General features: G+C 42.0%; 1 protein-coding gene across 24 annotated transcripts in view; it reads left to right on the forward strand.

The window, feature by feature from the left end:
• ptprk (protein tyrosine phosphatase receptor type K) overlaps positions 1-16,309 on the forward strand; it is a 99,285-nt gene that overhangs the window by 3,236 nt on the left and 79,740 nt on the right. For 23 of the 24 annotated variants that reach the window (XM_054760850.1, XM_054760854.1, XM_054760853.1 and 20 more), the window contains exon 3: positions 2,722-2,745. The exons of the other annotated variant lie outside the window; for it this stretch is intronic. In XM_054760850.1, coding sequence (XP_054616825.1) covers positions 2,722-2,745 — 24 coding nt within the window. The remainder of the gene's footprint in view (positions 1-2,721; positions 2,746-16,309) is intronic. 24 annotated transcript variants of the gene reach the window in all.

A 16,309-nucleotide genomic window follows, 5' to 3' on the forward strand; every position in this document is an offset into this window, starting at 1 on the left:
CCACGCAGATCTCCCTTAATGTTTGCTTCTCAAACCTGACGTTTCTCTGCTCGAAGCACATCTATGGATTTCAATATGGTTGCTGATGGAAAAAAAAAAAGCACTAGCTCATTTCTTCAGCAGTTTGGGGATGGGGTCTGCAGGCACCCACACGCGCGTGTGTAAAGTGTAATTAATCTGCTCAGAATTCATTAGCTAATCCCTCATTAGATTTGTGTGCTTGAATGAATGGAAGGGTTTGGCATTGAAAGATGGACAAGGAGCAATCACAAAGACGGTGACCTTACAGTCTCTAGCACAAGATGTTACTCAGGTTTTCATATCGTCCCAGCGTGTGTCATACAAAAATGTCGCCTCCGAGCCACAAAAAGTTGTGCAAGTTTGGTCAAATTGAAACCAATCAGTATTTTCAAAGTGGACCTCAAGGGCAAGCAAATGTAATTAAGGAAACTTGTTCTATAAGGCATGAAGACTGGATGGTCATAGGTTTAAAGACCCATAAAAGCTGAAAATGTGCAACAATAGCTGCAAATGTGGGGGGTGCTGTAATGTCATCGTCAAATTTTATAAACAATAGAGCCGCCTGGGAGTGGTTTTGGGTGGAGGCGGGTCCACAGCATCGCTCATGGAGAAGAGCGATACATAGCTGTCCCTCGTTTTTCTCAGTTAATTGGTTCCAGACCCTACCACGATAAGTGAATTTCCACGAAATATGATTCAATATTAATAAATTGAATATTTCGTAGTTAGAGCATATAGAGAACCTGTTTGTAACTTTCTAAATATGTTTTTTTTTTAAACATTATTAGAGCTCTGTAGACTTGAAATAACACTCTGAGAGTCACCTTTACACTCCTGTTTGTTTACACCACATTGCTAATGAGCAAGCTACGGGATCACTGCAGGGACACGGACTGCCACGGCTTTAAGCATCGCATGCTAGCTAGCTAACTAGTTAGACACCAATGTATTTATTCTAAACTTAAGAAGGGTTTCAAACGGAGTGGGAAAGGACAAAGAAAGAAGCTAAAAACTTACCACTTCCACACGAAATGGGAGAACTCTTTTTCACTCTATCATGTCGGACATGCCATAGGTAACTACATGCAGTGTTGAGGTAATGTAATGTCATGTCTCATCATTGTTTTGTGTCATTACTTATGCCTAGTGACCAGAATACTACATATGACTTGTTTTTCAATATTTGTTGACTAATAATGAGTCATAGTCAACCACAAAACAGTGACCATTGGCAAAAAACGTGATAGAGTGAGGGAATGATGTTAGAACCGCGATGAAGCGAGTGACGAATGTACGTACTTTCATGTCGGGCTCGCTGAGTTGGCAACACTGATCCCTTTTGCTTCGTTGTCTCCGCTGGCAGACCATGCGCATTATATTTAATTTCTTTATGAACAAGCGTGAACAGGTAGCACCAAATCTATTTGTAGCCGTCCAGATTTATAAGTAAAGTTCAGTCTGTGCCTTTCACACAGGACCCAGTGGAGCAGGAAATTAAGTGTGTGTTTGCAGTCACAGAATCCCTATATACTTCAAAGAATTTTTGGGCAGCAATGTTTTTTGACACAACAGCACAGGAGAAGGGCGTCTAGGGTGTTAATCGTCACTCTCCTGTTCCAGCTTTCTGCTCTTCCTGTTTTACAAATCCACCATCCCACTTCTGTTACACCTTTGATACTTCTCCCAAAGTCGGGTTTCAAATGGGAAATACGGGTATGGTAACTTGCGTTATTGTCTGGGATTAGTCTTTTGGAAGGGAGCATGGTGGGTGCTAACCATTCGTCAGAACACCGGAAGTAAACTGTGAGCATGCTAGAAAAATGTAGGAAGAGACATGTTTGCAACAGATCAGAATCCTGGAAAGAGCATATCATTGATGGATGATGGTGTTCGTCCAGTGTCATCAATCTTTTTGGTGCCCTGTTGGGCTCAGGTCACAGCTGTCAGTACACGGGAGCGTGAAGTCACTGCTGCACTGCATACGCATCCAAAAACCAGCGCACAGTCCCTTCCACACATGGCTGCTTAATGACAGATTAAGTAATCAACACTCTCGACTGATTAATTACATTGCAGTGTGCGCAAATGAACACTCAAATACAGATAGTGAGCCTATTCCCGCAAGAATTTGGTTGGATTTTGTGCAAAATGTAACTTGTACTTATTAGTAGAAACAAATGTACTCTTTGCTTACCTGTTTTTAAAATGCCTCATGCAAATAATGTGCCCCAGGGTAGGCGCAGCAGACATTTGTATCAAAACATTTGTAGACGATTTTGTGATGGTAGAAACACATTTCCTGACTAATGGTGTCAATTAGAAATGGAGACACAGCAGCAGGTGATGACAGACTTGGACGTAAATATTTTAAGGGCTAGCACAAGTGTAAGGGGAAGCAGAGGTTAAAGATTGAGGTCAGCCATGTGTTGGTTTAAGTTGGCGTACGGGAACACATACGAGACTGTGCTCACTCAGTTTGAAGATTTACAGCCAAATATGTGCGGAGTATAAGGTGATGTTTTTTTTATTTTCACGTTTTTCTTGAATTCACTTCATGTTTGGGAGTAACTTGTGTATTGTTTCAGAAGCACCACATTGTGGCTAATGTATCTGTTTAAAATGCAAATGTATGCAATATGTGCATGCTATATACGGTATCTAATTCTGTTTTATTGTTCTCTGTTGCTTCCTTGGACCCAGCTCACATGGGACGCGCTGAGAAGGGTGAGTTACACTTAGCCAGCCAATAGCCTAGCATCACGTCACCATCATAGTTAGCTCGTCATCTTCACCTTAACATTGGAAGTCCCTTAGTTGTCTTGATGGGGTTGGTGTGTGTGTGTGTTTTTTTTTTTTTTTTGTCATCCCATTTTCCATCTGTGATGTCTTTACTGTCGGTTACATTCAACTTAACGGCCATTTCATTCAATTTATATGTCGGACATCTTCAATGTGTGTTGGAACATTACTAACACATCATACGGTGGAAGCACACGGTGATGTTTGGAAGTTTTGTTGTCAATTAACTCTTTCATCACCCGGGTCAATGAGGCCGTTTTTTTTAAGAAGTCCTTATGTAACACGTCTGAGTCAGCCAGCCCCGCTTTCTGCCCGTGCTCGAACCAGGCAGAATGACAGTTGAGAGCGCTAGCCATCAAGGTAAATGCCCGGACTGTCAAGTCAAAGTCCAGTACGACTCTTAAGGTGTCAGAGAGTGAGGTTTACTAACGTACATCCGCTCAGCCACACTGGCTGGCACTCGTTAATCTCACCCCCCAAAAACCTCACTCTCATCCTGGTCATGGCACCAATGTAACCCGCCTCGTCCAGCCATTCCTGTGTTCCAACTGGGCTCACACCAGGGTCTGCAGAGTGACAGTCACGAACGCTAGCCATCGAGCTAAAAGCTCTAGCTGTCAACTTGATGCCCATCGTGACTCTTAAGGCATCAGGGAGTGAGGCTTACCATCGTACTTTCTCACAGCCACACTAGCGGGCATCTGTTTTTCTCCAAAATTTGCATGTTTTCGTGGTGAGTGCGTATGAAGGTGTACAGTTGTTTTTTTATTTTTATTTTTTTAAGTTTCTCTGTTAGGTTTTGACTGGAAGTTTTAGCACTGCACAATGGAATTATTTTTGACTGCACAATGGAATTATTTTTGACCAAACCTGTTGCAGGTCAGGTCCTATCTTTGTAGATCTATTCACCATTTGTGTGTGCTGGCATTCCTTCATGTGTTGCGCTCAGTAAGTAGTTAAACAGCTTGACGGCATATTTGAAGTGTCCAGGTGCTGTTTGTTTAGCTGAGGCTGGTCCCAAATTACCGTAAATGACTTGAGTCTAACTCCTCCTCTCCCGGGCCTCCACCATCCCAGCGCACCCATCATTACAACACTCCTACTTTGAGTAGGCTAATTCGTCTTTCTATTTCTTTCGCACTTTATCAAGAGCGTTGAAGCACAACAGCGGCGCCGCATTCTTGGCCTGTAGCAGCTGTTTGAAAGGGTCTAAGGAAGGCCTACCTCCTTCCACTCCGTCTCACACATATCCTCTATCTTTCCTCCCGCTCTGTCTTACTCTTTCACACTCCAAACACTCCCAGCGGCTGCTTGTTGGGAGTTGGTTTTCACTGTGAAAGTGACAGCTTAGTAACATAAACCACAGACTCCTCGCACAGCCCAGACAGACGAGGGGTGGTCGAGGTGTAGCAGCAGTTTCCCACAAGGTTTTACTCTTACACTATAAATGGACAATTTTAACATTTTTACTTTGCAGAAATCAAAGGAAATGTTCCCCGTTCGTTTCATGCAAAGTCGCCGTCTTGTAAATACTAAAGTTGATCTATTCATTTTCATCTCTTTATGTGTGTAGTTCTCTGCTCTGAAACGCATTTAATACAGAAACAACAGGAGCCTAATGAAAGTGCCGCTGTGCAGAAATTCTGTCAGTTCACATTAGGCAGGACAAGTTCCCTTGGCAGGTCCTACATGTGCTCCAACTAATCTTAGTAGATTTCAACTCAACCAGAGAATATGGATTTTTAGTGGAACTGCTCGCCTGTATTTGCAAGAGTCATGAAAGTCAACACTGTTGCAGGAAAAGATTTGTCAAATCAATTTGTCTGAAAGTGGACGTAATTTGTTGGATGGAGATGTATCCGTATTTAAAAGCTGAAATATGCTTTCATCTTTCTGTTTTTGTTCCTTTTTAGCATCATTTTGTGCCTGTTAAGGATTTAATCCGAGCAAAGAGCTCTTGTTTCAACATTTAAGAATTCTGTTTCCCCCCCTCCATGTTTTTATTTTTAGCTCGTAAGAATCCTATCAAAATTATTAAAAGTCAACCTGGGAATTTATTCTAAAGAGCCAACGCTTAGAACCTCAAATATGAAGTTCCTCGGTTGTGACAGCAACCCAACTCTAGCAGTGTCCTGTATTTTCGGCAAATGTTTGATACTGAGGTTAAACCAACCACAGATTTTGGGAAATGTGATGACTCACTTGGTTTTAGTTTAACTAACTCAAGATTTTAGTCCTGGAGCTGGGTCACATCGTCACACATCATCACACCATCAACGTTAAAGTTTGTCCAAAAATAGCAATTCAGTAGGAATTTTTCCTCAAGAATTGCCATTTCAAATAAGATCATTTAGACAATCCAAGATAAGAAACTCTTCATTGGCAGGCGGCATTAGCATTTGTTCAAGAGGGAGATAAATCATCCATGAAAGGTCTATTTATTTTAGTTTCTAGGACTTTGTTTTGTGGATGTTGAGTAAATGTGACAGTTGGTGTGCGCCTTTAAAAATGTGTCTGCTAGACTCAGCCTCTTTATAACAGGCTTCAGGTGGCCGCCAAAGGGCTCTTTTGTGCGTCTCTGTATGTGGCTATGGGCACTGGCTGAAGTGGTTTCCATTAGTCCAGTTAGGAGGACATCTGTCTAGAAGCAGCATTACGTACACACACCCACACCCACACCAAAGTAGCCATAAGCAGTCTATGCTCGGTATACCATAGACTCCTGATCTTCCTGATCCCAGTCATGAGAAAATCCCAGGGGATGTTTTTCTTCAGCCCCCCCTTCTTGCTGTCATTACATTCATGTCCAGTAGCTCTCCTCTTTAAGCTGATTTGGTTTTAAGAGTGCTGGAAAGCTTTCGAGATATATAAACCCTTTCTGTGTGAATCGAGGGTTTACAGTCGGATGACCGCTCCATTAAGATGATCATCTCTATGCCGTATTTATATCTTCATATCAACGCAATTCTGGGCTTCTCTCTGTTGACGCTGCCAAGGATTTCAATTGTCAAGCAGATATTCCTGAGCTATAAATGAGAGATTAGTTGACTTAAATCATCTGTCTGAGTAAGGTGTCAGGGTGATCATAAGGTACTCAAACAGCTCAGTTGGAGAACTTCTACAGACCATTCATGCTCCTTAAACCACTCTGTCTTCCTGCCTTTTGTAACACTGTCCTGCCTGGTCTGCATGCAGCCCAACTGTCATTGGATGGCAGGTTGACTGCAGACACATGCTCGGGATGACGGTGATCTTCCACATGTCCACGAACCTGCAGTGCATCACTTGTAACAGGCTGGCGCTGCACAACGTGTCTCTGTCAGTGGCCTAGATGCCTCAGGTTCTGAAAAGGTCTACCAACAAGCGAGTGACCATTACAATAACGACCTCTATTTGCAGTCTGTGCTTAAAAAAATGCTTAAATGCTAGTGTTCTTGCCAGAGTCACAGTTAAATACTAAGAACGTAACGGTGCACTTGTGATTTCATTGAAAAAAAGGTTTCTATTTGTTCTGTTTCTTAATGGTGACTGACTGCTCACTTGCAAACATTAAGATTGATTTCCAGCCATCCATCAAACTAAACAATAGCTTTGTCTCGGGTTTCAGGCTGAAAGTCCGATACTGCCACCATATTTCTTCCAGCCTGTTTTAAAGTGAAAGCACCATAAACATGCTTGTGGGAAACTGTCTTTTGATTCTATTTGTCCAAATACAAGCCTGCAAGATTGTTTGATTGAAAGATTCCAGATTCCAGGATTCTCTGTGAATTTTTCCATGCACGCAAGACATACAAAAGAATGGAGATGCCCAGAGAGAGAGAGAGAGAGAGATCTTTCCACAGAATTAGATAAGACAAGGCTGCGCGGTTAAATTCCTGTACTGTCGGTAACCTGAGATGTTTCATTTGAATATTCATTTCTGTTGATACATACACCAGTTAAACCCTAATAGAAGAATCCACACCACTGTGATATTTAAACTGAGCTGACTCCACTGTGTCTGGTGGGCTATCCTCACCTCACACATCCATGTTCAACTCCCACAGGTTAGAATCACTCATTCCATTCTTCTAGGCTTTTATGGCTCACTAACAAACAACACAACAGACTGACCTCCCTTTCTTGTGTACTTTTTACTTACTTTACTGCCCCTCCCCCTTTACATCTTCACCTTCATTGCCCCCCACTTTTCTTCTCCTCCCTAGTCCCCGGTTTCTGTGCTTCCTCTGCCAACAAGAGTGAGGGCGGGGATTTCGTTAGGCCTAATCCGGACTGAATGGTGTTGTGTTACAGGGATAAACTGTGCAGATTATTTTAAAGTTGAAAATGGTGTGAATTGTGAAGTAGGTCACTCCGTGGGTAACACGGGTGCAACATGGAGATTCAGATATCCTGGTAATCCTCCTGGAACGAAACAAGGCAAACACGAGAACCTTCCCATATGTTGTGGTTTATAAAACCCATTGATGATTAAGTTGCTCTCATGAAGGCAGAAAAGAACGAATGTGTGACAGAATGTTGCTATATTATAAGTTTATTTTATTTTTTTGCTTCTTCAATGACTGAAAACACAAGGAACATTATTTTCCTTCTCAGTTTTTCCTCACCCAAATATCTCTCTCCAAGGTCTTTCCCATTTTGCCTTTCGTTATCTCTCTGTTGCCGTTTTGAACTCCTTCTGGTATGCGTTGATTGGTCTTGGCGTTGAGTTCAGACAAAAATGTACCTCCTTTAGCATCAAAAGAGCCATTTGGGCCCTTTTCACCAAATGAAAACACACTTGGGACAACAAAACCTATTTGACTACTAAAATGAAAGTCACATTATATACTATATATAGTTTCCTTAAGTGTATTGTTACGTTGCTTTCCTGTCTTTCTGGCGGAGCCACAGCTGTTGTCATGTTTCTTAAGTCTTCCTCACCGATCTCAGATCAGCATTTGCAATAAAAGTTTGTAACACATCAATTACTTCCAGTTCCAGTACCAATCTCCATGTCACTTTTTTTAGGTGCCATTGTTCATTAACGGCAAACAAAGCTAACAAGCAAAATGGTTGTCTAGCATCACGGTTTCTCGCCGAGTTGACTTACCAGAAAACACTGCCCACAGAAAACACTTTGGAGGAGAATTGCACGGCACACACTTGATTCCGACGCTGAAATTTGAAAGGTTCATGATGATGATGTTAGAACAGACGGCGTTGTGACTGCACAGAAGCATAAACTAGCTGGAGCCACAGCAGAAGGGGAAAAGAGCCGCATGCAGCGCCGGAGCCGTGGGTTCCAGACCCTTGTCTTATAAAAGCCAACAGCTTTATTTATTTGTGTAACTGTATATAACTGTTAGAATTGCACCAAAGGTAAACAGAGTGTGCGTGTGTGCGCGTGTGTGTGAGTTTGCACGTAAAGGGAGCTGTCTTGTTGGACTAAGAGTTAACACATACAGCGATGCCTCCCCATGACATAAGATGTCTCTTGCACTCAGTCTCACAAACATGCACCAATAAACACACACACACGTACACACAAACACACTTTGCTCCCTCAACTCAGGATTGTCTTGTATGGTTAGTGCCAATGTTGGATGTGTGCGTAATGATGTTGAGTACAACTCTGAAACAGGACAATTGTAGTCTGTGTGTTGGGTTTTGAATGAAAGGCAACTGTCTACTTGTAAACACATAAGTGGCAACCTGAAAAACATTAAGTGGCCTTTCAGTTAGGTACCTTGATTTTTAGACCTACTGTTTTTATGCTGAAGGTAGAAAAAATGCAAGTGCTCTGTGCTTCAGAGCATTTGTGATCTTATCTCCATGGCTTTTGGAAATTCTTCTCATTCTTCTCTGTCTTAAAATGTCTAGTAATATGCAGTTGGGTGATTTTTATAAACCTGAAAAAATGCTCTGTATCTAATTAAGGTTGAGTATCACAGTGTGGCCCCTATTTTTAAGTGATTTTGTATCTCACAAAATTATTTCAAACAATCGCCTCTGCCTGTGTCCATACACAGTGTACGTGTGTGTTTGGAAACCAGTGTTTTCAGAACTTCACATAAAAGCATTTTTACAGCAACAAAATGGCATTATCTATGCTGATAATTGCTTCAAATCAGAAGCCTTGGGGAAAGTCATTTGTGTTTGCGCACAATAGCAAACAGCTTTGTTACAGAGGATTAAAACATCCCGTTGTGGTATAGAGGAGCTTCTACTAAAAAGCACCCGCTTCCTAAGTTTGTGCCTTATCGCTCTGTTACTCAAACACACACATACACACACACACACACACACACACACACACTTCAAAGGCGTTCATACTTGTGGACTGTGAAACAGTGGGAGCCACATGTGGTTTAAGTTAGCCACACTTTTACCTTGCACTGGCCCCAAACGAACCACTTGTACTTTACCATGGTCAAGTACATCTTGCATTCACCATACGCTTCTGTGTGTGTCCTTGTCAGTCTGTGTATGTGCATGTTTGTGTGAAGTACCAAGACCAAGGGCTTGCATAACCCTGACACCACCTGAGACTGAAAATTGATCCAACAAGAACGTGAACATCTGCAATCATTGTGTATAAACTTGATCATTTCACACGTACTTCTTATGATGTGGAGAATGCAAGGATTTGTTGTGTGTGTTAATTTAGGTCAGGTTATGAGCCTCTAATTGTGTAGTGTTGGTTTATAGCGAAATAATCTGCAGTTAAACGGTCAATGCACCATTGAAAACAGGTTTCAGTGTGTTCCCAAGGTTTTGTCCTTTTGTTCACTTTGTAAGCAGGTTGCTTGTGCATTGGTTTTCAAGGTCTTCGAGGAATAACATACACTTGTAACTATCCTATTACACATCAACTTTAGAAATGGCGTGTGCATAACATAAATGCAGCTAACCTTCAGCTTGAATAAAGCCTTGACGTTGGTTCACAGTTTCAGCTGTTTTGCATTTAACATTTGCCGATGTTTTTTTTCCCTACCTAACCAACACATTCAAAATGACCGATTTTAATTTGTAACATATCTTTGTATTTTTCAGATTCTAATTGGTGGCATGCAATGTTCATCCCGAAATAGATATAGATGTGCTTTCCTGGCTGTGAACTGAGTGACACATATTTGCACTCCGCATTCTTTATGAAGTGGACAGCGAAATGGGAGTATATGATTCAGAAGAGAGGTAGGCAGAGAAGAAAAGTGTGTGGGAGAGGAAGCAATAGCTGTTTCAAGTGTGATAAAGAACTATGCAAGAACTCAGAAAAGTGACACAATAAACGCTTGCAGCTGTACTCTCATTCCTGAGCCTACTCCATATCTGCTGATAACGACGTTGCACAGAGAGGGAGGGGGAATTTGCAGGATTGATAGGGTGAACAGCCCCCCCACCCCCAACCCAAACTTTCACGCCAGCCGCTTCTCTCAACTCTATTCACACATCTGGAAAACAGAGCAGGCTTTAGTTGGCTTATACGCATAGCCCAATCTCTAATCATTAGCCTACATTCATGTGCACACACACACACACACACACACTCCTGAGAAAAGAACTTTGACACTCAATCTCATAGGTGTATTTGCTTACTCTGTTAACTACCTGGAAACCTCTAGAGAGAGTTGCACATGTCTACTCTGCGGTCTGTTTGTTTGTCTTTCAGGGGGTATGTTTCTCTTTCACATTCTTTTGCTTTTGGCAGGAGCTGTTTAACCAGCGAAATGAAGTGGAGGGTAAAATGACTACTTCAGTCCTGTAAACCCATGACTCACCTCAATGTGTAATAGTCTTCATACTGTCGAGTCTCCCCAGACTGCCAGGAAATACAGTATCAGTGAAATGAGGAACTTATCGGGATTTGTTCATTTTACCCAAAATTTGTGGAACATTTTATGGATCTGAAATTTTTCAGTATGTTCCCTTGATTTCATCTGTGGACAAATATCACCACCGATTTGGTCAGCATTCCTATGCTCAGTGAGACAACAGCATCCAAACAGGAGCTCAGAACATTCTCAACTACGGCTGCAACTAACGATTTCTTAGTCGATTAATCCAAACGGCAAGCTTCAGATTAATCGCGTAATGGGTTAGGCCCTAGACCACAAGTGTCGAACTCAAGGCCCTCAGGCCAATTGTCATTTTATGTGCCCGCCACATCATTTCACATCATCATGATGTGGCCCACGGAACTGTTTGGAAACTGGCATTAAGTTGGGCCGTATTGCTGGCCACAACAAACAACGTGCTTAGTTTCAACTATTCCGGTAGCGTTGCTAAACTGAAGTGGCCACGGTAGATTTGGGCTCAAAGTAACAATAGTTTAACTACACGACTAAAAGTGACACCACTTTAAAACTATTACACCCTGTCTGTAAGAAATAACGCTTTAAAGAGGCATAAGACAGTCAAAAATGATCATTTGAACTACAGCAAAGCATGCTGGGAAACATTTAATCTGGTGAGAGGGTTGTTTTGACCCTCTGTGCGAGAGTTTGACACCCCAGCCCTAGACGGACCATACCAACACAACATGTCAGAAAAGAGGCAAAAACGTTGATCACTGTTTGCCACAGTCAAAGCTGACGTGTGTGAATATCTTGTTTAGCCAAAGCACAAAGATAATCGGTCTGCTTTCGTGGATGATGAAGGTAATTAAAAAATGTCACACTTGAGAGGCCAAAATTGGAGGAAATTTACATTTTTAAATCCAAAACGTGTAATTGAATACCAAACTAGTTGTTGATTTATTGGATACTCGATTAATGATCGGTTCGTTGATTATTTGTTGCAGCTCTGTTCTCACTGTTTTTTTCTTCATTAGAAAAATGATCTTACTATCTGCTGGAACATAGAATTTCTTTAAGTGTAGAGAAATTTTATGAAAAAAGAAATGAATACTGTTCTCTCTGTACCTCTTCTTTCTCTCTCTTCCTTCTTGTTTGCTTGCTCATTAACCCGATCACTCACGTTTTCACTGACACGCACACTAGTCATGCTTTGTTATGAAGCGGACGCACAAATGCAGTTTCAGTGAACCTGCATCGCTGCTTAATGCACTGTGGATGGGCGCGGATGCTCACTAGTAGTAGAAGAGAAACCGGACAGCCAAATACATTATTCTAATGTTGTTTAGCCAACTGAACAGCATATATTAGTTGCTTGTTAGACTTGAGAGAGCATCATAGACGCGGACAAAAGCATATTTATTTTTTTCAAAGCACATTTAGCAGCAGACATTTCCACTCTGCTGGCTACTCTGGTCATCTGTGTTCAAATTCAAATCATTTTAATCACATTTGTTGTGACAACAGAACGTGTCTTTGGCTAGGATGCCTCTTCCTAAGCACGAGTTATGCTGCTACGCAGGCATTGTAAGTCGAGTTTTCTACACCACACACGCGCAATCTTAGAGAAGCAATCCAAATCAGGTATGGTGCTGAACAAGATGGCGGGATATAGTATGTTGTAACGCTAGCACCCCTCATTGCAGTACCTACCCATGACAGACAGCACCTTTTTAAACATTTATGGGAGTGCGTCACAAACACGAAACGCCATAACACAAGACGTCATCAAATGAGGACCGCCTGTACTTAGTTTTGAGTTGATGTTTTTTTTCAGTCCTGGGTTTAAAGGAAAGAAACAACTTTGTGTGTGTGTGTTGTGGCTAATTATATGATGTTTTCATTCGGGTCAGACTGGCAGGTGTTAATTAGCTGCTATGTTTACAGATGATGTGTCTTGTTATGTGTGTAGAAATTAGAATTAAAGGACCTAAAGCAGTTCATAGTCTGACAGTCACCTGTGGGCAAGGAAGGGATTAACTCATTAAGAAACACTCGCCGTTATGTCAAGTAAACAATCATTTACTTGCTTCTCTTTGCCTTCTCTAGCCATTATCCCGTCCTAAGTTTATTTTTTCCTTCATTCCTGTCTAGAGGCAGCAGGTGGTCCGAGAGAAAGCAAATGCGAATTTAAAACAAAATGAGATGCATGTACTGTATGTGATACTTGCTTCCTGTTGACTTTGTTCCCTGGGTGCTGCATTCATTATACATGCAGGGATTTCAGTTAGCCTAAATGGCAGGCCAGAGTCAGATGCTCCTCTCTGACAGACCTGCGTGTGTGTGTGTGTTGTGCTTTGCTTTGCTAGTAGTGAACTCTGAGATGAATCTTAATGACCATCATTAACCCTATCACCTAGCGCCACACACACACATACACAAAGATCTCGTTTACTGGGCGAGGAATGATGTGTCGAGTAGAATTGCTCTGAAGTGTGTGTGATTTATCCGTGTGTCTGTCGAGCGAGAGGTTGATGGGCACAGATTGACACAATTGCTGCCGGAGAGATTTTGGAGGATCCACTCTGAAGAAAAAGTGGCTTTGTAGAAAAGACATTGCATGTGATGCCCCAAAGATCAACCACTGTATGTTTGAGTCTCTCTTTTGGAATAGTTCCGATTTATTAAAAAAAAAAAGTGTATACCATTAGATTTTCTGTGACATTTAATTTTTTTTAAATGTTCATGTCGTCGTTGAATATCTGCAGTAAAGGGCTAAAATATTGCATAGTGGATACCGTATTTTGGATAAATGGGGAAAAAAAATAGAAATAAAACTTATCTATCCCAGTGTCAAACTGTCACTTTCATTAAACCTTTATTAACTGTACAAACAAGTTAACCACCGTGGGGGGAAAACAAATCGCCTAATAAATCCTTAATCCAACTACTCGTCATGCATCTTGTGTAATGTTCACTGGATCTCCTACGTTTTGTTTTTAACATAATTATTGGTCAAATTTCAAACGGTGTTGTATGGCTGGTGTTCAACCTTATCCGTCCGTCCGTCCATCTTCTATGCTGCTTATCCTCAATAAGGTCGCGGGTATGCTGGAGCCTATCCCAGCTGACTTCAGGCGAGAGGCGGGGTACATCCTGGACTGGTCGCCAGCCAATCGCAGGGCACATATAGACAAACAATCATTCACACTCACATGCATACCTACGGACAATGGGAGTCGCCAATTAACCTAACATGCATGCTTTTTGGAATGTGGTAGGAAACCGGAGTACCTGGAGAAAACCCACCCACGCATGTACAGGGAGAACATGCAAATTCCACAGAGATGCCCAACGTTCAACTTTATCCATTCCACTGTATTTAGGGTATTAATGGAAAATCTTGATTGAGTCTTCGTGCCATAAACTCTGCTCATATGTTGCAGCATTAAGGTGGCAGAACGTGCGTGCAGAACTGCTGAATAGTGGTTACATGCTGCCAATGGGTGGAATCTGTCATTTTCTCTGTTTGTGTGTGTGCGCCCATCTGTTACGACCCCCTGTTAAACTCCTGCAGCACTAGTGCACATATGGAACACACACACACACACACACACACACACACACACACACACACATACACACAGGTTACAGCTGGGAGAATCCCCTCACCATTCCGCCCATCCTCCTTCCTCCCCACCTCCCTGCAGAGCCTCAGGACTCGTCCAGGTGTCCATTCTTCTCCTCCCACCGGCCCTCTTTGCTCTTTTTCCACACTTGTCTGCTTCCTCACCGTCAGATGTACCCATGTTTGACAAGCTTTGGACCAGCGACAGATTCCTCACATGCGGTGTGATAGTTTGTCAGCTTGGAGACGAGTGAGACACAGCAAAGAACATGCAGACCTCACACAAGTGTGTGTGACATAGTTGGACCAAGTATTTTTGCTACATTGTGTTATCTCTGCCTTGTCGATGCCTGAAAACTTATGAAAGAAGTGTTGAGATAAAATGTGTCTCAACCAGAAAAGTGAGCTTCCAAATGTTAATAGAGGAAAAAGATGAAATATGGTAAAAAGTAAAACACTGCACTGAAAGCAGAAGAAAGAGGAAATACATACAGAACCTCCAAAGGAAAGAAAAGACTCCAGTTTTTGTGCAGTTTCAGCTTCTATAAACCCAGGAGCTCTGAATACAGCTTATTAAGCAGACACTGACTAGGTGTGTGTGCCTGCATGTGTGTGTGACAGGGTGATATATTGAAACACACCTCAGTGGAAGAGTGCAATGATGAGGCAGAGAGTTGGGAGTAAGAGTTGTCAACCCCCCCCCACACACACACACACACACGCACGCACGCGCGCACACATGCAGAGCAAAACCAAGTTCTTTTATTGTATTACTGAGGCCAGCTTGTATCAGAGGGGAAGACAGAGACCCAAAGCAAGAATAGAGAGAACGAGAGATGAATTCATTGTGATTGCTCTGGTGGACTCCGTTTTCAAACACAGCACCTTTTTTTTTTTTAATCTCTCACTCCCTCTTTCTCTGTGTTCTATTATTTCCCCCCTCCAGCATTTCTCGACTGCGTTTCTCAACCAGTGTCGTTCCTCCTCTCAATATATATGCTTACCAATTACATTCAACAGATGACACGGATAGCTGAAGCGACACAAATGGAGAAGCATTGGAGGATAAGGAGCTAAGAGAAGTTTTAAAAAAAAATGTGGGCGAGTGCAGGAGCCCCGAAACTGGGAAATGACACACATTGGCAGGAATAAAGGGAGAGAAATAGAATGTGACAGACAGATAGGAGAGAGAGATTGGATAGATAAATGAGATTTATCTATAATGGAATCAGCTTTAGTCTGCATGGAGGAATGTGCTCCATTCAGCCTTTCTGCTGTTATAGACAGATTTACCTTTTTAATATTCTAAAGATCAGTGTGTGTTTGATACATGGGGAGTGTGCATAGTATGGCATTGCGGCTTACTGGCTTGCTCTACTCTAAATGCAAAGTTAACACTCCTTATTCCAGCACAGCCTGGCTGCTATAGGGCCTCAATACATACGCAGTAGTCGCATGCTGGGTTACCCCAATACAGTTCTGAAACTTGACCAGTGTTGCAAGCTTTTATTATTACTGCTGCTACACCACATACATGTGTCAAATAGGACGCGGAGTTGTCATGAAGTGATGGCACAAGTGAGCGTGCTGACGTGTGGGTGTGTGCAGCACAGTGTGAGATTAGGTCGTTTGTTTTTTTAAATGGAAGCACTTTGACTTTTATATATGTAACAATGCAAATGTTCTGTTATTTGCTAGGAATCACAGTCATCCCTTGTTTATTCCAGTGAATTGCTTCCAGACCTGGCCGTGATAAGTAAATTTCCGCGAAGCGAAGTAGGATTCCTTATTCATAAATGGAATATTTTCATAGTCAGAGTATAGAAAATCTTTTATGGCCTTCTACATACGTTTTTGAACATTATTAGAGCCCTCTAGAGAAGAAATAACGCCTCCTATAGTCACCTTTGCACTTGTATTACCCAATATAGTATATATAATCAGAGAAAATAGGCCATTAAGTGGCGAGGGACGACTATATTGCTTTGGGAATTACCTTATTGACCTGAATGACCGTTAAAGGGATAGTTCGGATTTTTTGACATGAAGTTGTATGACATCCCCATCAGCATTGTAGTCCATTAAC

Source organism: Dunckerocampus dactyliophorus, chromosome 19, assembly GCF_027744805.1.
Source record: "Dunckerocampus dactyliophorus isolate RoL2022-P2 chromosome 19, RoL_Ddac_1.1, whole genome shotgun sequence".
NCBI lineage: Eukaryota > Metazoa > Chordata > Actinopteri > Syngnathiformes > Syngnathidae > Dunckerocampus > Dunckerocampus dactyliophorus.